The following is a 24,074-nucleotide window of genomic DNA, read 5'->3' on the forward strand; positions in this document are numbered from 1 at the left end:
AAAACCTGATGTCATTTGAAAGATCCCTAAAAGAGAGCATCACAATTTAGTTACTGGCTGACTGAGACTACTACAAGAAAACTAGAGGTGTTCACCTAGTGGGTTATAATGTTATTTTTGCCTTTTTTTAATGATAGAAAAAAGATCATGTTACTGCTATAAAATTTGACAAGTGCATTGATATCTTGGGAATTTACTTTGCCTGTACCAAGGATGTCATATAGTTCTGAAGTGGTGGGAGTTTTTTTCTGGAGATATTTATGTAAGGGGTCTACTACTAATAATAATTTTGTTTTGTAATCCAATTTTCTTTTAAAGAACTGAATTTGTCTTTACAATGACCTGTGACATTGGAAAGGAAACATTGGCCACCTCTATAGGTCACCTATCTCTTACTTGTATATTTGGGAGAGATAAAAGAACTCCATCCTACTTATTAAAACTGATAAATGAATTGACGAACATTTCCAGAAATGGACCATTGGGAGATGCCTTAACTCTGGCATATCACAGTTATTCATCCAGTGAAATGATTTTCTTTAGCATATTGGATATTATGTTTACTTGCGAAAATGTTTGATAAACTCAGAGTTAAAAATATACCCCTCAAGGCTTCGGTTTCTAGTTATGGTGACAAAGACCAATATGATTTGTGAAGATTAGAAATGGACATCAGTTTCTAGTTATCAGCCTAGATAAAGAATTTAGGAAGAAGACTCTAATGGCAATCACAGAAACAACAAAAATCAACAAATGGGACCTGATTGAATCAAAAAGCTTCAGCACAGCTGAGCAGAGAGACAATCTACAGAATGGGAGAAAATATTCACAACCTACATATCCAACAAAGGGCTGGTCACCAGGAGCTACAAAGGACTCAAGCCAACCAGCAAGGAAAAAACAACCCCATGAAAAAGTGGGCAAAAGATGTGAACAGGCTATTTTGAAAGGAAGATAGATAAATGACTAATAATCATATGAAAAAATGATCACTGTCACAAACCATCAGGGAAATGCAAATTAAAACCACAGTGAGATATCACGTTACCACAGTTAGAATGGCTTTTATCAAAAAATCCAAAAACAATAGATGCTGGCATGAATGTAGAGAGAAGGGAATGTTTATACACTGTTGCTGGGACTGTGAATTAGTACAACTTCTATGGAAAACAGTATGGAGATCTGTCAAGGAACTAAAGTAGAAATACCGACCCAGCTAGCCCTCTATTGGGTGTCTACCTAAAGGAAGCAAAGTCATTTTATCAAAAAGACACCTGCACGTGAAGGTTTATTGCAGCACAATTGCAAACACGTGGAATCAATCCAGTGCCCACCAACATGAGTGGATTAATAAAATGTGGAATATGTATACACCATGGAGTACTACTCAGCCCCGAAAGAAGGATGAATTAATGTCTTTTGGAACAATTTGGATGGAACTGGAGACCATTATCCTAAGCAAGGTTATCTAAAGTATGGAAAAACAAACCCATGTATACTTGCCGTTGAATTGGAACTAACCAATGAACACATGTGTGCCCAGAGGGGAGTAAAACTCAGTGGAAATTAAGCAGTGGAGAGGGAAGAAAATGGGATGGATGAAAACATGAAAACACCATCTGGGTGATGGGCATGCTTATAACCCTGACTTAAGCATTACGTAAGCCATCCATGTAACCAAAAACATTACCCCCATAATATTTTGAAATTAAAAAAAGAAATGAGTACATTGGATTCTTGCTTCTCCATTCTTATGCTGCTTTAGTAAGAAGAATGTGTTCCACCTCCAACCAGGTTAATAGTACTCAATTCTAATATGAAGGCAGTACATGAGCTAATACAAGGGGGGGGAGGTAGGGGAATGAGATAGCAGGGAGAGAGGAGGCGGGAGGGGGATAGAGGGTCACGGTGTATGCCTCACCTCTTGGGGGTGGAACACAATAATAAGAGGGACTTTATCTAACAAATGTAATTGGTGTAACCTAATTCTTTGTACCCTCAATGAATCCCAAACAATAATAAAAAAAAAGAAATGAAGCAGCACCCATAGCTCAGTGGATAGGGCCCTGGCCACATACACCAAGGCTGATGGGTTCGAACCCAGCCCGGCCCAGCTAAACAACAATGACAACAATAACAAAAATAGCTGGGCATTGTAGTGGGCACCTGTAGTCCCAGCTACTTAGGAGGCCAAGGGAAGAGAATTGCTTAAGCCCAGGAGTTTGAAGTTGCTGTGAGCTGTGACACCAGGGCACTCTACCAAGGGTGACATTGTGAGACTCTGTCTCAAAAAAAAAAAGAAAAAAAAGAAATGACAATCAAACGATGAAGTATAGAGAAAAAAACTACACAAAGTAACCCCAAAGGCAGTCGTGTAGCAAATGGAAGAAATAAAATGACATAATGGTAAAACTATGTGAGGCAAAAGGATTGATAAAATTATTAAAGTAATAAAATCTAAGTACAGAAAGACCACTTGGAGTTAACTATAGCAGACTAAAGGAGTTGGCAGCCCTCTCCCTAAATCTGCTGCAATGGTTCCTAAACCACTGTGTAAGGTTTCATATTTCTAACTAGCTAAGGACAGGACATATGCATGCTAATGTGATGCATATGGATCTGTGGAATAAGGACCGTAAATACCGGGACTTGGAGCTTAATATAGATTAAGTACATGTTCTTCATGATCTAAATCATGAAAAATCACACTGATACTGTAACTTACTCATGTGGCGTCTTTAGAACTTTGGCATTATAGACATGTGTGATTAGAAGAATCCACATGTGTGGATCAGAGGTTTTCTTTCGCTAATTCTGGGCTGACATTCACAGTCCTGAGTGACTGTGAGTCCTTCAGTGAACTGGAAACAATGATCACCAAGCATGCTTTGATACTGTGAGTAGAGCCGAGTCTGGCTCAGATAGGAAAATGGTAATGGTAATGATTGCTTAGGTGTACGAAGCACCTACTTTATTTAACATATTAATACCCTCAACAGCCCTATTTGACTTCTGAAGAAGTTGAGGAACAGAGAGTTTATGTAGCTTACTCAAGTTAATCCAGACGGGAAATGGCAGGCCTGGAATTTGAACCCAGGACTTCTGGCGCCAGACCCCAAACTCTAAATCTCACTGGACTAAGGTACGTGAGATGCCCGGGGAATTTTATACTGCTGTTAAAGATGTCCTGACGTCTCTTTGATGTTCTTATTATGGTGTCTGTCTACCTCTTTAGACTATTTCTTTTTTCCTGTTCTGATGCAGAAAAGGGGCCCATTTTAATTCAGAGAATTTTGTGTCCACGATGAGTCATCAAGAAGTCCAAAGACATTTTTAGGGGTTTTCTGTGGATATCTCATTTCTTAATTCTGACTCAATCCACTGGAATGAATTGATAATTATGACATTTGAATCCTGCTTACCAAAGAAATGAATAGAAATGCTTAGCCACATTTGCTAGTGGAAAAGAAAGAAATTGAACACATTTTGGACAAAACATTACTTCTATAAGTAAAAACAATTTCTCCCCATACTTTCTATTAGTCTGAACTTTAGGGAGATTTATTAATATTTTAGCTCTACTTTAGCACTAATATTGTGCAATCCAAGGATAAATGGGAGAGTTTGGCAAAGCGAGAGGAGATTTGGGGAATTACAAGGCAACCAACATTCTCAAGGTCAAGCCAAAGCAGCATTCCTAATTATACGAGTTAACTACCCAGTTTTTAAATTTTCTTGTGCAGTACTGATCTCGTTGTTTTTGTATGCCAGATTTTTCTAAGTCATGCATACCAACACCAGCTTTATCGTAAAATAGAATATGCTAAAGTACTTCCCATGTGTGTGTAAGGGCTACAGCCTGCCTATCAGTAGCCAAGAGGGGATATAGGGAAATGAATGCAGACAAGTGTTAAAAAGTCTGGTGTTGGGTGGCGCCTGTGGCTCAAGGAGTAGAGTGCCGGTCCCATATGCCAGAGGTGGCGGGTTCAAACCTAGCCCTGGCCAAAATCAAAAACAAACAAACAAAAAAAGTCTGGTGTTAAAAATTCTAACTCGGTAGTGCCATGATTATTTCATACGTATAATAGATTGGATTATTTTGAAGAGAACCAGCAACTCCATTCAGCGGAGGTATTTTGAGTCTTCACATGGGTCCAGCCCTCTGCTAAGTGCTAAGAACACAGAAATGAATACACCTTCCTTTTCTCAGAGGGTACCGAATCTCCTTTCTTCTCTGTTAAGTTATTTTGAGTCTTGCATAATTATGTGGCTGCCTTGATAGTTTACTAACAACTCCCTAAAGTCAGAGGGCCTTGGTAAGACCACATCGACTTCGACTCTGAAATCCATGGAAATGTAAAGTTGACTGTTTTGTTCTCCTTGATAAAATATAGCATAATCACTAGTTGCTGGGTTACCACAGAAAACAGAGGCTCCAAACTGCAGTTGGGAAGAGCAGTTAGCAATTAAGTAAAGGAAGTGACTATGTCTGCTGTGGGTTTGGGTTTGAAACCCAACATGCTGCCTATCTACCTCTCAGCCTAGGAAAGCATTGGCGTAACTTAGGCAACTTTTATCACTAAGGAAGTAGTTGTGTGACTCATGCTCATACAGAATGACTTATTTGAGGATCTAAGTGTTCACTAACCTTACCATTATGCTTCTGTTTTCTTTTCTTTGGAACAAGACAGAAAAACTCCATTTGGACGGCATAGGTTTATTTGTAAGTAGCATCTTACTCATTGGCTGGCCCGTATTTTGAAATTTAGTGGACTCGTGGTGATCAGAATGAAAGGTCAGTATTTTCTGTGATAAATTACTACTTCAAAGGTAGAATGTACAGCTTATTTTCTAAGCAAAAATGGTATATTCTATAATAACAATACTTGACAAGTTATTGTCAATTATTTTTTATTTAATGTGACAGTGCCATTTAAAATACTAGTCATGCTTTGATAATTAAATAAAGTACTAAAGTATTTTATGCCATCACAAAAGGTGCCTTATTTTTTCCCCCAAAGAGATGGAAAGTTGAATTAAAATCTCCTCTGAGAGTTTTCTGGAGATGGTAATTACAAAAAGGAAGGGGCTTTTCACCAGTGTCTCTCTTTAAACTTTTAATATACCTGCTTCTTGCTCCAGTAGCATTTCTTTATTGATCATTGCTATTCTTTTCTGTGTTGAAAAAATAGCAGAGAAGTTGTAGAAAAAGTTAGTTAATTTTTTTTTTTTGAGACAGAGTATCAAGCTGTTGGCCTGGGTAGAGTGCCATGGCATCACAGCTCACAGCAAACTCAAACTCTTGGGTTTAAGGGATTCTCTTGCTTTAGCCTCCCAAGTAGCTGGGACTACAGGGGACCGCCACAACTCGCAGCTATTTTTTTATTTTTTTTTCATTGTTTTTTTAGCTGGCCCAGGCCGGGTTGGAACTGACCAGCCTCGGTGTATGTGGCCGGCACCTTACCCACTGAGTTACAGGTGCTGCATCTCCCCCCACCCTCCTGCCAAAAAAAAAAAGGTTAGTTAATTAAAAGAGTTGCAGGTTGATTATTGTCATAAGTTATGCTTGGAGAGCTATATGGAAGGACTTAACAGGAAAAGCAAGCCAGAGCAAAGGGGCTGAACTGCCTTGTGGGGTTGGCACAGGAGCACTGTGGCTCATGTGCCAGGTTTTGCTGTGAGATGCTAATTTCCTGTGTGGTCAGCCCAGGACTCATGTGAATCATGAGTGTACCTTTTGTCCTAACTCCAGAAACCGTGCTATAAATCTCAAAATGTAGACAGTGTTCTTTTAGCTGTTTTCACTTTGCATTCAATTTAGTTCTTTTCTGTTTTCAATTTCGTGGCTGGAAAAGCTTGAAAAGGCAATGAGTCATAACAAATATTTCTTTGTTCTCCAGATAGAAGCCTTCAATGTGAGGCCATGGTATTGTGCACCATGTGTGCTATGCACGAGCCTTGGTGTCTGGTGCTTTTCTGGAAAGACCCATTAGGAGAACACGTCTGGGACACACCTTGTGCAGTGATTCTCAAAGTGTGGCACCCGGACCTGCAGCATCGGCATGGCCTGGTAATTTGTTAAGAGATTGCAACTATTCCTGTACCAGACGGGCTGCGTGAGAAACTCCCAGGGTCGGTGGGGCCCCTCATTTGAGTTTCTGCGAGAGTTCCATGTGATTCTGAGAACCACTATGGAAGTGAATTGTGAATCTGTTCCACATAGAATGTGAAAAAAATAGGGTTGGAAATGGGGAAATTGATGAATCTTTGCTTAGGAGGAAAGGAAGAATAGGTAGAAAGGAATGATTTAATTTTTGGAAAAAAGTTTTACAAGCCAACAATTTACTTTGCAAGACTAATTGGATGGATCTGTGCTTTCTCAGAGTGGGGCAATCCAGTTGATTAGGGTACTGTGAAATATATTGACATGGTTCTGAAATTCTAGGATGATCTCACTAGGGATAAAAGGCATACCTGTCCATATTGGGACATTCAACTCTGGTTTGTAAAATCCTATAATATTCTTGTATTCTGTTGACTTAGCCAACTTCTTTGTCTCTTGAGACTCAAGATTTTACATCCGAAAAACACATGCATTCCTACACTTCGCGAATTATTGCACTGAATGAACAAGGGATTTAGTATGTGTATGAGAATTTGTGAAGCATTTTGATGACTGAGAAATATAAGGCATTAAAGATCAAGAATAATTATTATAAACGTTGATAACAAAGAGATTTTTAGAAGTTGATACAAAAATGAGTTGTTACATATATATGCCTTTTAGGGTTGACTCTTACAAATTAGCTGTTTGATTTTAAACAAATCATGGTTTTTTAAAGCTTTTAATCTTAGTTTCCTCATCAAAAATACAGTATTAACAACATGTATTTATAGGATTTTCATGAGAATATAATTGATTCAACTGATTTAAAATTATGGAAATAGGGTTTTTAAAAGTAAAACATTAGATGTTATTGTAATTGCTGTTTTTTTTTTTAATGTCTGGCTACGAAAGCTTTATGATTGTTGACATAATGACATCATCCAGGAGTTTGGAATAAGTATGTATGTACATCAGCAGATTTTCTGTTTGCAAAAAATAGCTATGTTTACTTTTCTACTAATTCTCCTTCAGAGGAATGTTTCCATTTTCTCATGAAATGGAGTAGATAAAACATGTGTTTTGTCAAAGAAAACAAGTCTAATATTTTGTATTTTTCAAAGTTGGAGACTATATTTCATTCATTCTCTCCAGGGCAGATGGGGATTGTCAGAATTAGAATGCCCAGGGTAAAATTCCCAGCTCCTCTGCTTGGGAATAGTGCAACCTGGGGAAGGCCTCACTGTCTATATGAAATATGGAGAGTGAGTTGTATGAAGATGAAATAAGAAATGTAGGCTCAGCACCCATAGCACAGTGGTTATGGTGCCAGCCACATACACCGGGGCTGGTGGGTTTGAACCTGGCCCCAGCCAGCTAAACAACAATGACAACTGCAAGAAAAACTAGCCGGGCGTTCTGGCGGGTGTCTTTAGTCCCAGCTACTTAGGAGATGGAAGCAGGAGAATCACTTGAGCCCAGGTGTTGGAGGTGACTGTGTGCTGTGATGCCATGGCACTCTACCGAGGGCAACATAGTGAGACTCTGTCTCAAAAAAAAAAAAAAAAAAGAAATGAGAAATGTATATAAAATACATACTGAAGGGTCCAACACAGAGCAATCATTCACCAAATGTGGGTGGTCGTGGTATTGACATTGTTGTTATTCAATGATGGCATCAAAAGAGATGGAAAAAAGGACCTGTGTCCGAAAACAAATGGCCAGAAGGGATAAGAAGACGTGGGATGCATTTAAAAAATGATCATTTTACGCATGAAAATTCATGAAGAAATTCCCATGACTTTCTTGGTTAGTCTTACAAAAACCAAACAATTCTGATTGCATCAAATGAGAAAAGTAATCATAGTAATTTATAATATCCCGCATCTGTGTAAGGTTCGGAATTTCCATCTAACTTTAAAGTTGATGTGCCTTCTCTCCCTCCCCTGGCACGACTGTGCTGGAGTTGGAAAAGGCTGTCCTGGATTTTTCACTCCCCCTACCTAGGGACCTCTCTCCTCCTTCCTCAATGTACTGACTAAGGTTTCTGGAGACTCCAGGATTAGAGGTCTTATTGAGGAAGAGATGCTGGAGATAAGAAATTTCCTACTTGAGAAGTATTGTTGGCAATCTTGTGTTTACACCTCTGGATTTGGCATGTGTTTAAAACTGGCCCTTTTTCTAGCAGGTGCATCTCTGGAAACGTCTCATCACTGGGGATCACTCTCTATCTCAAAGCTCCCCTGACATGAAGAAATGCTTGTGCCTTCCAGCTCCTGAGTGACTGTCCCCACTGCCCTTCAGAGGCATTTAGATGTACACTCCTTGCTTCTTTTTTTTGGGGGGTGCCCTCTTTTCCTGGGGTGATCCCTTAAAAAGGATTTAAGACAGCCTGTTCTCTTGGGTGGCTTAGATCTGTCCCAGAGAAATACTTTGCCTCCCAAAACTCAAGGGTTATAGGGTTAGAAGTTTAAATTCCCTGGGTGGTTTTTTGAAGCTCCTTGCCTTAGATTTGAAGTGAGGAAGGAAAAGACAGCCCCTACCGATCTTCCTAAGAAAAAAATCAGTCTATATAGCATTTTGTACAACCTCATCCCCAAGTTTCCAACTCTTTTATACCTACCCACATGAGTAAACAGTTGTAAGAGTTATGTAACTATTTCACTTTGGAATGTGGTTTCTAGTGTTTGGGTACATTGCCAAAACATGCTCTTTAACATCACATTCAAGTTAAAGGAAAGAGAATCACTTTGAAGGTGCATTGACTCCACACGCCATCATCCTTAAAGGAGCTGATGCTGCTGAGGACAAGCTGATTTCTCTCTGCAAGAGGTGCACTTGTGACTTTCCTTGTACCCACCGTATTCACAAAGTAAAGCTTTCAAGGTGAGGGACTGAGATCTCTGAAATATTCATGTTTAATATTTTCCTTTCAGGCAGATTTTTAGGACCAATTTATATTATTGTTTTGGGAGCTAAAAATGTGTTTAAAAATAGAATTGGGAGGAATTTAGAAAACTTAACTCTTCTCAGTTGTAAGATGATCCTAGATTCCCATACCTACTAAAATCGTTTTAAAAAGTAAAGCATTACCATTTTTAGACATTATTGTTCAAGCAGACTAAAAGAAACATATTATATATGATGTATAAATTGTTATTATTTTTGGCATTTCAAGCATAACTCCTTTTTTTTTCCGCATGAAAACTCCTGCAGGGACATGGGTCTGAAATGTTGAACACATATGTGTGAACGACTTTTTAGAGTTTTGAAGGTGGGTATCTTTATTGAAAGACGTTCAACAAACCTAACAGTGCTGGGGTTTTGGGGAGAAGGATGGAATCATGATTTACAGAAAGATTTATTTTTTCATTTTTGTGCACCTTTGTAAATTGTTTTTTGTGCACCTTTGTAAATTGTTTTTCCCCTGAAAATTGGCATATATTATTTTTAAAAGTCAGGACAATAAAGACAATGTTTTGACAATTGTATATCTCTTTGATGTGTTTACTGAAATACAGAACAGATAATAATAAAATGTTAGGTGAAAATGATCAAGGTCTAACATATATATTTTATGATGAGATTCTGGCTTGGGTAAAATACTACATATAATTCGTGCCAAGTCTATAGGAAGACACATCAAATTGTTAGCCATGGTTATCTCTTGTAGCTTTTTAATTTTCCTTTTTACACGTTTCTCTATTTTCCAAATTATGTGCAATGGGCATAAATATCTTATTATTAGCGAAAAAGAGAAAGAATGATCGGAAGAGAGACTCTTGTAGTTAGATTGGGCTTCTTATACTGTGGGGGTTTCTGATGTTTATTAGGTCTCTTTCTCTTTAAGTCACAATCAAATATTTGTTTTCCAAATAATAGTGTCTCATTCCTCCAGGGAGCAAACAATATGATGAAACCGCAATCTTAAGTTTTTGGGTTTTAAAACTGTGAACTCTACAGAGATATAAATAATGGTCTTTGTGGCATTCTTTTCCCACCCTATTGTAGGATTTGGTCCTAAAATGAAAAGGAGTAAAAAAAGATACGACATGCAGATTCCTGACATTCTTTCCAAACCAGGGTCATGTTTAACTCCTAACGTGAAATTCTTCCTCAAAATATATACCAACTCCCTTTCATTTGTTATGGGATGCCTTCCAGACACATTTCTTCCTCTTCTTCTTTTTTTTTTTTTTATTAAATCACAGCTGTGTACATTAATACAAATATACAATTTGAAATATTTTCATCACACTGGTTAACATAGCCTTCCTGGCATTTTCTTAGTTACTGTGTTAAGACATTTAGTAAGTTTCACATGTACCCTTGTAAGATGCACGGTAGGTGTGGTCCCACCAATCACCCTCCCTCTGCCCAACCTCCCCCTTCCCTCCCCTCCCTTTCTCCCTTTCCCATATTCTTAGGCTATAATTGGGTTATAGTTTGCATATGAAAGCTATAAATCTTTACCTCTTTCATGTTTACATGGATGGAGCTGGAACATATTCTTCTTAGCAAAGTATCTCAGGAACAGAAGAAAAAGTATCCAATGTACTCAGCCCTACTATGAAACCAGATACATTTCTTAAAAAAATCCCCAAAAAGTATTATCTTCTAATTTCCTGCATTTAAAAATATGATGGTGTGATTTATAAATAAATCTGTAAACCTATAAAATATGTATGCAACATGGAGCAGATCACATGACGTTTTCTACTTTTTATTCTTTGTAAAACCCTGACTATATAAAAAGAGGAGCCGATAGGTCTGAAATGGGTTAATAAGCATCTTTAACATTTATAAAATTCTTTGAAAATTATAGATCTTTATTGTCTTATTGATATTATCTTATTAGTCAAACGTGCTTTTGCCATCTAGTGAAATATGGACTATTTTAGTCACTCAGTATTTTCTAAGTGACTAAACATAGAAGTCCCTTTGGGCATTCATGTATTTTAGCGTAACCGTGATTACCTTAGATGGAAATGAAATATCCATAGTCTTGAACTGCAGGAATAACTTTAACTTTCTAAAGAAAGGGCTTGATGGCCTCTGAAACAGTCCAAGTAGGAATAGAAAGTTTAAAGGCTAAAGTATGCTTCTATGTTACACAATGTTCACATGAATGACTTTGAAAGCTGATAAGGTTAACTTTAATCAATTTAAATAAATACAACTTCTTCTTTTCTTATAGAATGAATAGGTATGGTCATGGCAGTACATGGAACTGTTACTACATTTTAGTTATTTTTGTCACTATTGGATCATATGAGAAGGGTTCTAAGTGATACTGTTGTCTATCTAAACTAGTACCTAACTAGTATGGGTAAAATTAATAGCTTTGTCTGTGGTTTTTTTTTTTTTTCTGGGTTTTAGTTTATCAGTTCTGATTATGTAGCAATAAAAAAAAGGCTATGAAATTGTGTGCTCACGCATGCGTGTGTGCGTGTGCGTGTGCATGTGTGTGTGTTTTCCTGATTCTGGTGTTGCTGGCTCTGGTTTGTGTGATTTGGTTACCTCGACCAGTTCTGAATGCTCACGTGAATTATTAAAGAAAGACAACAAAGTAATAACAGCTCTTGAAGGCATCTGCTATATTCCCAGTATGGGGCATGTTTTTCCACCTGAAAAGGATGAAGGTGGATAATAAAAAAAAAATAAGGAAAGGCATCTTGTTAGGTAATAGGCATATTAATCTCTTGGTAATATACCCCTTTTGAAAACATAGTAGGAAAATATTTATATTGTTAGAAAAGGATGTTATTGTGTGTTATAACAAAGTTGTTCATAAAGTGAATGGCAACCGGTATTCATTGGTCTAGGCACATTACTGACCCATATATATACCTCAATTTGAATGCTGTCAAATATTATCCATTTCATAGGCGAAGAAAGAGTACAAGAGGCAGGGTTCATATTACTCCATAAGATTCTACGAACTATATTCCTTGCACTATATTAAGGTATCTTTGCAGAAGTGACTGGACAGAGAATCTATTAAAAATGCTAAACATTACTCTGTGAGGTCATTTCTCTTTGGGGCATCAATGTTGACCTTTTACCTCACCTGTATAACACATGTTGCTGTATCAGATCAAATTTGCTGCATAGATTGCCCTCAGTCCTCAGATTAGCCTGTGCTCAGGAAGGGACAGATTCTGGCTCCCAGGGCTGCTGTAGTTTACGTCCTTGGCTTTGCCTCTGGTGTAAGGGTCTCGCAGGCTGGGGCCAATGGAGCTTACTTAGTATCTTTTGTACTAAATTATGGTGGAGCCAGCCCTGAAAAGGTTTCTGAAAGAGCTTGAGCTGGCATTCCCTGTTTGCCACCTAGCTGTGCCACCAAGCGAGACACATAACCTTTCTGCATGTCTGTGTTTTCATCTCTAGAGCAGGTTGGGTGAAATCAGTTGTTTACAATCTGTGTCCCGTGGTGTCTCTTAGAGGCAGCCAAGGCTCTGAGGGTCTATGGGGGTAGAGAAGGTGATCTGGTATTGTTGTGGGTGAGCGTCCATGCCAGCAGCTGTGTGTGTGTGTGTGTGCACACGCTTGTGTGCACTTGCTCTGTCTCTCTCTGCTCCTGATTCTAAATGAGATTTTGTGTGAACCAAAGGTTCTATCTCTAAAAACAGTTTGAAAAATGCTGGGCCCAGTAGTCCTTCAGATTCCTTGCAGTTCTATCTTTCCATGAGCTTATCAAAGCAGTTTTAGAGAAAGTCCCACTATCTTTCATTTAACTAAAACATGATCTTTATAATTTGCTGTTTTTTGTTTTGTTTTGAGACAAAGTCTCCCTTTGTTGCCCTGGGTAGAGTGTCATGGCATCATAGCTCACAGCAATCCCAAACTCTTGGGCTTGTGCAATCCTCTTGCCCCAGCCTCCCAAGTAGCTGGGACTACAGGTGTGCACCACTACACCCAGCTGGTTCGTCCGCCTTTTTTTTTTTTTTTTTTTTTAGTAGAGATGGGCTCTTGCTTTTGTTTAGGTTGTTCTCATACCCCTTAACTTAAAGGATCCACCTGCCGTGACCTCCCAGAGTGCTAGGATTACAGGTGTGAGCCACTGTGCCCCGCCTATATTTGTTGAAAAACATTTTTAAATTAGAAATTTCAGAAATAACCTCAAAGAACAAAATCAATGTTAAAATCCATGACTGAGTACTTGGAAATGGCAATCTATGAGGCCGACTGCATGGTTTTTACATTTTTTTTTAGCCGAAAATGTATAATTCAATTGCTTCTTGATTATAATTTTTCAAAACATTTATGCTTTTTCTTCTTCTGAGGTTAAGTGTAAGGCGACATCATTCACAGTCAGAAGTCACTAGAAAATATCTTACAACAGAAAATGGTTTCCATCTGTTCTCTTTCAGTTCACAGTTTATCATGTCATTGATAGAATACGTCTGCTGTTTCCTGTTTCTTTTTCTTTGTAACATTCTATCCATATGGTGACTGATATTAGAAAAAGAGCTGGAATGTTTTGCTACAAGATCTGCTTTTATTTGAGCCCATATTTGGGGGGCACTTATTTTAAATCAGTGTTCAGTCTGCAATGATTAAGCAATTCATGCCTATTCAACACTATTATTTACTGATAGACTACTCATAAAGGTTGTAATTTCAAGAGCCTGTTATTCTAGAACAGCTCTGCCCAATAGAACTTTCTATGATGATGGAAATATTCTGTATTGATGCTGAGCAATGCTGAGCACTTGAAATATGTCTAGTGAGATGAACTAAATTTTAATGTTAATTAAATTAATTAAAACTTTCTTCAGTGCCTGGCATATGAATGAATCGATAAGACTGTATGCTGTTAATAGGTTCCCCCCTCTCCTCCCCGCCAGATCTCCCCAGCTCATGCATCTGGGGTAAGGTCACTTAAAAAGTTTCCCTGAAGATTCCCAGAGCTATAGATACACCCTCCATAGCTATCCTGGTCTTTCTGGGAGTTAAGAGGTAAGAGTTGTCTCTCTTACTATGAGTGCTTCTGTCTGTCCTCTGACTTCCTGAGTGCTTCCTCCTCCTCCATCAGGCCTGTGGTTTCTAGACGTCCAGTCCTTACTCCACCCTGGTCTAAGTCCAGGACTCCTGAATGCCTCCTACAAAGCCTGAGCTCTCTAGAGGCCCTCGATGTCTGTGGCCATCTGGTCTACTCTCCAGGATGCTGCTCTGATCTTGACCAGCTTGATTCATGCAGTGCACACTTATGGCTCCTAAAATGGGCTAAACCAAACTGGAGTATGATCAATGGGAGAAGGCCTGAATCCTGCCATACGACACAATTGAAGTAACTGAGCCTGCATCCCTTTAGAATGTCATTATATGGATACTTTATATTAAACATATATTTATTGTGCTAGGCACTGGATAAATGCTTTTAATCCTCATAGCAACTACCAGTCTATTATTTATACATTTTAGAGGTACACGTGGGCTCAAAAAAGGTGAAGTGATTTTCTGAGTCACCTAGTTAAGAAGTAGCAGAGCTGTGATTCCTGTCTACACTATAGTTCTCAAGCTTGCATGCTTTTTCTTTTTCTTTTTAAATTTTTCATACAGATGGGTTCTCATTATATTGCCTAGGCATATCTTGTGAGACTTTTTCCCTCTTATGAACATTCATGATTTGCTTTGGGAAAAAGGAATAAATATATGTTTTCTTTCTGCTTATCTCACTTTCCTCCTCAAATTCTTCTTATCAAGCCATCTCTGCCTAACCCTCCCCACTCATCCCTAAATCACATAATTTGTGCCGGTGATTGGAAAAAAAGTGCATACATCATCTGAGGGGGCTTCCATAGAGATAGGTGTAAATTATGATTATGGAGAAAACCTCTTATTCTTGAAGGGATTGTCACATGGGATAAGCTTAAGAGAGATAATAAAGACACATTTTATGTATGTATTATTATGGCACATAGGAAGTGAAAATTGGGCTAGACAGAACTTAAAGGATTTAATGACAGGAACCTGTCCTTCAGAAGACAAGGGAGATTGAGGAATTGAGTCAGGATTTCTATGCTTGGAGTCTAGAAGTGAGATTCTGCTTCAAGTATAGGTTTTGACAAAAGCTAGGATGTTTCCAGGCAAGGTAAACAGTATCAGTAAGGAACCTGAGCAGGGAGGTGGGGAAGTCAGGGTATGTTCGAAAAATGCTTACTAGTTTAGTTTATAGCAGAGCTCACCAAGAGGAGAAACCAAAGTTAAGGAAGGAAAGTAAGTTTGGTGCTACATTGTGGAGATCCTTAATGTATCAGTGAAAAGTTTGCCATCAGCCTGTGTAGGAGGGTGGTATTTTTCGTTAATTCTTCCACATCTGTATGTAGTGTCTCTCCCCTATGGGTAAGACCCTTAAAATTGGTTTTAATCTATAGCACTAATATTGAACAGCTTCTAGATTTAATATGTTGGTGACTGACTATCCATCACTATGACTATATAGCTCCCCTTGTAATTTAAGTACTGATATTAATTTACAGTGTTAATATTATGTAATAAATATTATAGAAAATTTATTTCATGCATTATGCATGTAAGTATGTTATTTGGTCCTTATAAGTGGAGTTGGTCTAAGTGTACGTTTGCTTATAGCAGATGATAAAAAATGTCTTCTTTCTAGATATTTCAGTTTGAACAGATAATTAACATGTGGCCAAATTAATACTCATTTTTTCAGATTCTTATTCAGTCATGGAATCTTCAAACTGTAAGGCCCTAAGCAATTGCCTTCCTCTCTTCCTTCTCCTTTATTTTATGGATGAGGAAAGAGGATCATTCCAAAGTCACATAACCAATTACTGGCAATGCCCCGGCTAACCCTCATTTCTCTGGTATCTTTTTACCACATACCTCTTCTCATGTGAAATAAGCGACTCACAAAAACCAAAGCATTTAAAGGCCAAAATACATTTACAATTTAAAATCTCATAGATTCACATAGATTTAGAATCTCATAGATCACATCAAAATGAACCACTGTGTAGTGTTCAAAGATACAGTAGTTATACCTTAACAGCATTACATTAGCAGGCAGGCATTGTCTCTAACAGTTACTGTTATTACAAGTGATACCCCCATATTCCTTATTGGAAACAAACAGGACACTCTTCCCAAGAACATGTCCTCTCCTCAACATGGCTGCTTTATCTTAGTGTATAATCAAAGCCTCTAACAATTGGTCTTTAGGCCATCCTGGAGAATCAAGGTTCCAGCACTTGAAGGCCCATGAATAGTCCTACGAGATATTCACTGCGTATCCTATGCAGGATATTTTCCAAGGTGAAATATAATTAATCACGCTAACAGTTACAGCAACCATCCTCTATATTATTATTGACACACACTCAGAGCTGCTGCACGTGGTCCTGTCTGTTTTGTTAATTCTGGGACCTTCCCTAGGGAAGAGGCAAGAATGATTTATCTCTATCACCCCATTGTAGGCACACAGTCCATGCTCAAGAACAGTCGAAGGAATGTTTGAACACTTCGGGCTTCCAAGGGACAGAAAAAAAGCCTGCCTGAAAAATGACTTCTTTTCTGGATCCTAATAAGTGTTAATTCACCTGGAAATGAGGAAATGAACACCCCTGCACTGAGCTCCATTTTTCTCTTCCCTGCAAAGCCCAGGAAAACATCAAAGAAGTTAAACGGAGCGGAGAGTAAATTAGGCTACAGTGGCTGCTATTCACTTGGGAGGCCTTTTTGTTTTCTGTCCTTTGTCCGCGTCCTGACCCCTGCGGGGCCCCAGGCCCCGCGCTGCCCTGGGAAGACAACCCAGAGCAGCAGGAGAGGGGGGAACTGAAAAGCTGCGGAACCAGAGAACGAGGGACGGCGCGGACCCGGGGCAAAAGGAGCGGGGGACCAGCAGGCCTAGCTCGGAGGCGGCGGCGAAGGAGACGCGGGCATGGAGCCTCTGCGGGTCCTGGAGCTGTACAGCGGCGTCGGCGGCATGCACCACGCGCTGAGAGGTGAGAGCTGACCGCTCAGTCCCCTCGGGGCTCGCTCGCCGCCTCGGGTCTAAGCGGCGCCACGGAGAGGCGGAGCGGCGAGACGCCAGGGGCGGAGACGGGGGTGGGGAGGGACGAAGCCCTCGGTTGTCCTGGAAACCACGCCCGCTCGCCGGCCAGTCGGCCCCTCCCGGCGGGGACTTCCATTCCCCGGCGCCAGCCCCTTCCAAAGGCCCAGTTTGTGAGCTGGGATTCTCAAGACTGTAACTCAAACTCGAATGGTTTAGACAAAGTTAGGGGGAGGGGCAAGCCCCCAACCTAGTGCCAAGCCCCGGTGCTAAGCGTGCAGTCATTTAGAAGCCTGGACGGTCCTTTACCCTGGAGGGTGTCACAGCGTCGGCGGGGGGTAGGGAGCTGAGCCGGTTGGACCCATGAAAGATGGGTCTTGAAAGGAGTACCTACAGTTCAAGATAGAAGTTACCCGAGTACTAAACAGAGTTGTAGGGGAAGCATAGAGGAAAATCTTCGAAGTCTGATTCCCGAGAACTGAATTCATACTTGAGTTCAAGCTTTCTTGCAGTGTGACCTCTAGTTAGTTCCTTAACATTTTTGAACCTGTTTCCTGATTTTAAAGTGTAATAGGAAACTTAGTACGTTCAAAGGAGGATTATTATGATGATAAACAGTGAGGCCTGATACATTGCAGCCAATCCAAATATTATAAATGATTATCACTATTATTATGTTCCTCTTTCATCTTGAGCGTTTGAATTTCTTTGGTGCTAAGTTGGGACTGAAAGGCTTATTTTTCGTGATAATCACTCAAAAATATCATTGAGTTACTATTCTGTGTTAGGTTCTGTGCGAGAGCACTTGAGATACGGAGTGACAAATAGGCTTTGAACTTGAACAGTGTTTTTTATTAAATCACTAAGACAACCACAAAACAAACTTCCCTGCTTCCTTATTTAGTACCAAGGGTAACAAAAAAACTAACATTGTAAGATACACACAGTGTTTAGTGTATTGAGCATATAAATTTTCTGAGCAGATGTATTGAGTTTTGATTTTAGGCTAGCTTAGTGAATATTAAGTTTTTACTACTTGATTTTTTACTACTGGATTTCTAGCTTCATTTCTTATGTTAAAACTTATTAGCATGAAAACAAAACAAAAACTCTAGTACTATTTGCTCTTAGTTTTGTGACAAAGGTTGTGTAAAGTAAACATTTTCCAGTATTTTGAAACCATAAACGTGATTTTAAAAGTTGCTTATTAATCATAAGCAATAATTCAGCCACTCCTAAAATGTTGAATATTTACATTGTTCCTCCTTTTTAAGCAAGTACCATGTGCTTCAGTTACATCTTTGAGCAAAAATACTGATTTTCTCTTTATGATTTTCTAAATGTTGAATTAATTCATTTCATAATAAGATTGCCCATGTGCTAGTTACTAAATGAAAAAATGAGTTTTTAAGGCTTTTTTTATAGATAAGATAGCAAATTGCTTTTGAGAGGTTTATGAGTGCCTTGTTCAACTACATATGCATCAGGATTATGCATTATCCATTTTTACCTTGCTAATTTGATCAGGGAAATCATATTAATTTTAACTAAGGTTTTCTTTAGTTAATGAAACGGTTAAATATGTCCTATCCTATTAGCCATTGCAATCTGAATTTCTGTAGTTTTTCATTGCCAGTGCTACTATCCTGAATCTAAGATACTATCACCTCTGATTTAAATTATTAAAATAGCTTCCCAACTGTTCTTCCCTCCACTCTGCCTTAGTAAGCAGAATGATCTTTTCTACAGTAAACCAGATCATGTCGCTTCTCTGCTTAAATGGCTTCCCTTTGAGGTTAGAATCACAGTCCCATATTCTTAACCAGGACTGTGAAGTCTGGCTTCTGTCTCCTCTTCTCCTCTTCAGTCTTACCTGCTGCTCTCTCCCTGGTGCTCTTGTCCAGGCTGGCTGGTTTTCCTTCTCTCTGTTCCTCAAACCCTCCAAGTTCTTTCCATGTTCTGGCTTTGCTTTTGCTATTACCTCCAACCAGAGTGCTCCAACCCCAGACTTTTCCACTTCTTCTTTTTACTTTTCGTGTCCTCTTTGTTCATATGTGGACTGTTCAGAGAGATTTTCCCTACTTGACTCTGTGACTCAAAGATTTTGTACTTTGCTCATTTTGAAATGTAATAGCAGGGGAAGAGTAAAATATGGTTTAAGGTAGCTAGATGACTATTTTTTCTTTCTTTCTTTCTTTTTTTTTTTTTTAACAGAGACAGGGTCTGACTCTCTTGCCTAGGCTGGAGTATAGTGGTGGGATCATAGCTTACTATAGTCTCAAACTCTTGGGCTCAAGTGATGCTCCTGCCTCAGCCTCCTGAGTAGCTGGAGCTGTAGGTGCACAGTACCACACCTGGCTAGACTGTTTCCTGTATGGTATTACATTGGAGACAGCCTTTTAACCAAAGAGATCTGCCCTTCCAAATAATTTCTAAAGGTCTTCCAGAGTGTTGGTTTTGAGGGTTAGCCAAAAAATAGTTAATCATATTTAGTAGGAATTCCTCAACTTTAATATTTTCTGTTAAAATTTTAAGCTTCTCGTTTGTCATACATTAGGCTATTTGTTTTCTGAATCTCTTTGTCTTTATTTCCCAATGACTTATATGCCGAATTGAGACTCTACCAAACCACTTTGTTACTAGATGTGTTTGTAACTGAATCAGGCAAGTACATTGTAATAAAGGTTTTCTTCCATGTAGAACTAAATGTCACCTAAGAATATTTTTGGAACATTGGTTGTAAGGGGCTGGAATGTGAACTGCTTAATTGTTTTTTCCTTTATACCTGTCTTTGGGATTGTAAAATTTCCTTTTTTTATGCCTGTTTTCCCATAGTTACTTTTATGTAGCATGTCAGATTTAAAGTGAAGCAATGTAAAAACTTGTCTTATTAAAAATATTTCTCATTTTTTATTGTATTTAGATAAGCTAGACAAGGAAAGTAAGAGAGCCATAGTGCAGCCATTTTGACTGATACCAAGCCCTAGCCAGCCTGAACAGGGAAGCTGCCAGCAAATCACAAGCCTGGGACCCTCTCCCCACCCCCAGGATGGGTGAATTGCTGTGCTATGCCTTACAAACACTTACTTTTCTGTGACAGCAATTTATGATTGACTTCTATGGTCATGTATGGCTGTTGACTATTTAAAAGCATTACCATTATAGCTCAGGAGAAGACCCTTACTCTGTGTGTGGAGTAGGATGGATCTATTGTCTGCCTCTCTTTCCGTAAACTTTCTCTGAATTTTCTGTGGCTAGGTGACTTGTCTTTGCAGTTGAATTCTTTCCACTGTGAAGCCAAGACCCCACTTCGTGAGTTCAGAGGATTTTTCTCCTCCTTTGGGACAAACCTTAACAAACATTAATTTGTTCTCTAGCGTCTATGGAAGTCAGTAGATTGTGTTTTTTCCAAGCTTGAGAAACAAGTAATATGTAGGATAAATTTGTGTATTCATTAAAGGAGAATCCTGATGTCCCATTGAATGATCAAATTACTTATCTTTTATGTCATGAATAATGTGCATTTGCTTACTTCCCCACAGAGTATTCATTACTGCAGTCCCTGCAGATCAAATTACTTCTTCAGTGCTAATGAATAGATGACCAGTTGAGTTTGTTTTTTGGACCTATCTATTGGGTTTTTTAAAGGAGGCTCAATAAATAGCACTCCACTTTCTAAGTCTGAACAAAGTAAGAAATAAGAGAGCAAGGCAAGTAGGAAATAAAATTTGTATCATTCGCATTACTAATAAAGGCTGAGCTGGATGATGTAGCTTAGCGAGAAGGCAAAATCGGTCAGTTTGTATTGAACCAGAGAATTAGGGAGCATACCCTTCTGGGCAGAGGACACGTTCTCTGTGGCTAGTTTATTCCCAAAAGAAGGATTGGTGGAGCTGAGCCAAACATGCCCCATTAATCATCCCAAATTAGCCAATTAGAGAAGTCCCTCCTCCTTTCACGGAAGAGGAGGTTAAAATGACTGGAAACCACTCACTTGGAAGAAACATACGTGCATCCCACATTTAACATTACCTTTGCTAAATGTTTCTAGGAATCCTTCAGGTTTTATGGTTTTTCTATTTTGCAAACTCTATCAATCAGTTAACATTTGATATTTTAATAGTGATTTGGTAGTGCCTAATAATTTGAAAATGCTTTTTGTATCAGCTTGGTCTTTATTATATCATTATATGATTTGGTACTGTGGGATAATAGTAGTAGAAAGTGTTTATGTAAGATGGTTTGTGGGAGAGGCTGTTTAGTCTCCCAGTTTAAGAATACAGTTCTGTAGTCAGAAGGCTTTGGTTGAAATCTTGTTTGTCACTTCTAGCTATGTGACATTGGATAAAAATCAAACTTTCTTTGTCTTAGTTTCTTCTATATAACAGGGGCAATAAAAGCACTCATTTCAAAGAGAAGTTTTGAGATTATAAATTAATTTTCAAGAAGTACTTAAATAGTGCTTAAAATGTAGTGAGTACTCAATAGTTATGAACAACTCTTATTTAGAAAATCTTAAAGTTATAGAAAGTTAGTACATGTTAAAAATGGTCTTTAGCAGAAATTGATTATTACATATTTGAAGTTGTCAAAGAACTTTCAGACTAAATTTGAATTACATAAGAGTAGATTGGTGAAGGAAAGCATTATTTATAGCCATCAAGGATGACACAGAATGAATATGAAGAGGTAAAAAAGATGGCAGTGAAGAGAGTGAACTGTTTTGCCCTCTTGAGTCTTCAGAACAGTGATTTTCTTTCTTTCTTTTTTTTTTTTGAGACAGAGTCTCATTATGTCACCCTTGGTAGAGTGCTGTGTCATCACAGCTCGCAGCAACCTCAAAGTCTTGGGCTTAAGCGATTCTCTTGCCTTAGTCTCCCAAGTAGCTGGGACTACAGGCGCCTGCCACAACATCCAGCTATTTTTTTGTTGCAGTTGTCATTGTTGTTTAGCTGGCCCAGGCTGGGTTCAAACCTGTCAGCCTCCGTGTGTGTGACTGGTGCCAAGCCTAGAACAGTGATGTGCTGTAGCACACTGCTGTGCTATGAGAAGATTGTAGGTGTGCTGCGAAAATTTTTAAAGATCATTAATTAAATTATTTTTGAAAGACGTTCAAAGCACAGTAAGTATATTCTTTTTTTTTTACTCTTTGTTTTTGATCAAGATAATTTAAGTGTGCCACAGAAATTTAACTATAGTTTCAAGAGTGCCGTGAGGTAAAAAAGTCTGAAAAACACTGTTCTAGAAAGTGCCTTGCCGTTATGTGGGGACAGATTTTGGGTTCCTTTCCCTGTCCTTTTTTTAAATTAAATCATAGCTGTGTACATTAATGCATTCATGGAGTACAATGTGCTGGTTTTATATACAATTTGAAAAACTGGTTAACATAGCCTTCACAGCATTTTCTTAGTTATTGTGTTAAGACATTTACAGTACCCTTGTGAAATGCACCATACGTGTGGTCCCACCAGTTACTCTCCCTCCACCCATTTCCCTGTCCTTTTTGCCAGTGCTTTCTGAATTACTCTGTGTGTTTCTCTGACTGATAACCATCCATGCCATTGTAGAGGAATCAGCTCTGCTGCACACTAGCTGTATGGATACTGGAAAATTGCTTAACCTTTCTGAGCAGAGGTACGGTTTCTGTAAGCTAGACGTTAGTACCTTTCCACAGGGTCTTATGGGATTTACCTAAAATAACTGAAGTGCAAAGTATAATGTAGTACTCAGTAAAGTTAAGTTCTAGCCTTTTCACTGTTGTTTTGTAATTAGCTTAATTATATTGGGTTTCTCATTGATAAAATTTGGTTAATAATACTGACTTTAAGAGCCCATTAGGAAGATGAAACTGTGTATATAGACCTTATATAGTTCTGCCTGGTTGCTGTTTCCTAGCTGGTATCCTGTGCAACTGTTTTCTGAGGGCCATTAATCAGTGTGCCTCAATGGGTCAATTAAGTTAAAAACTCTTAAGCATGTTTCCTTAAGACATTCTCAGGGTACGTCAGATGTATCACAGGTGTTGAGAAGCCCTGCAGTAAAGACACTTTTGGTTTAAAACAGAGCTTCCCATGTGTATTTGAGCAAGAACCCTGGCCTCCCTCTGTGTTTAGTGGGGAAGGGGAGCACATATAGTAGCATCCTGAAAATAGCATTCCTTAGTGCATGTTTTAGGAAATGACTACTGGGCAGCAAGAGGGCCGTGAGGGAGCTCTGGAAGAGATGCTGGTGTTGTGAGTGAGAAGTGGTACCAGGGCCGCACATGCTGGCCGATTATATTCACAAGGTGGACCAATGTTGAAGGAAGCCTCTCTGTAATTTTTCTGTTAGGCAGGTTTTGTTATTGTTGCAGTCTGCCTCATCCCAATGACAGGGGCTCCATCCTTCCACTCCTCTAGACCGGAGCCTGGAGGCTTCCTTGTTTCTTCTTTTTCACCAACATCCACCAATTCTACAGGTACGCAGGCTCTACCTTCAGACTATGATTCTGTCATTTCTTTCCATTTTCACTTTTGTCACCTGGTCCATAATCTCCTTCCAGTTTTGTTGGGAGTAATTTTTATGTCACCCATATTTGCTTCTCCCCATCTGCCTCCTGGGCCCTGGACTCCTTATTCAGTGTCACATCTTGGTTAATGCTGCTGTGGCTTCATCAAATGCTGCCAGGCATGGCTGGGCTCTGAGCCCTCCATGATACCAGTCTGCCCCTCTGGCCTCAGATGAAGTGTCAGGCTGTGAACATGGAATCTGGCTGCTCCAGCAGCTGTCTAGAGTAGCTCAATAACATAACCTATAGTGAGGGTGAGGGTGGCGGGAGGAATCACACCTCAGGGGTGACTTTGACCAGTAAGGGACAGGAGGACAAAGAAGCCAACAGGTGCATCTCCGTCCTCCCCCACCCCCCCAGCAGTGCTCCTTGTTCAAATGCACACAGCAGCGTGGGAAGAGCTG

At 39.2% G+C, this 24,074-nt stretch overlaps 1 protein-coding gene across 3 annotated transcripts in view; it reads left to right on the plus strand.

Moving 5' to 3' along the window:
- Nucleotides 1-16,959: 16,959 nt before the first annotated feature.
- Nucleotides 16,960-24,074, plus strand: part of TRDMT1 (tRNA aspartic acid methyltransferase 1) — a 46,858-nt gene continuing 39,743 nt past the window's right edge. For 2 of the 3 annotated variants that reach the window (XM_053573180.1, XM_053573179.1), the window contains exon 1: nucleotides 16,983-17,076. In XM_053573180.1, coding sequence (XP_053429155.1) covers nucleotides 17,013-17,076 — 64 coding nt within the window. In that variant the 5' untranslated portion in view covers nucleotides 16,983-17,012. Of the gene's footprint in view, nucleotides 17,077-24,074 lie in introns of all 3 variants that reach the window. The other variant, XM_053573178.1, reaches the window with a different exon arrangement.

Source organism: Nycticebus coucang, chromosome 20 (assembly GCF_027406575.1).
Source record: "Nycticebus coucang isolate mNycCou1 chromosome 20, mNycCou1.pri, whole genome shotgun sequence".
Classification (NCBI taxonomy): Eukaryota; Metazoa; Chordata; class Mammalia; order Primates; family Lorisidae; genus Nycticebus; species Nycticebus coucang.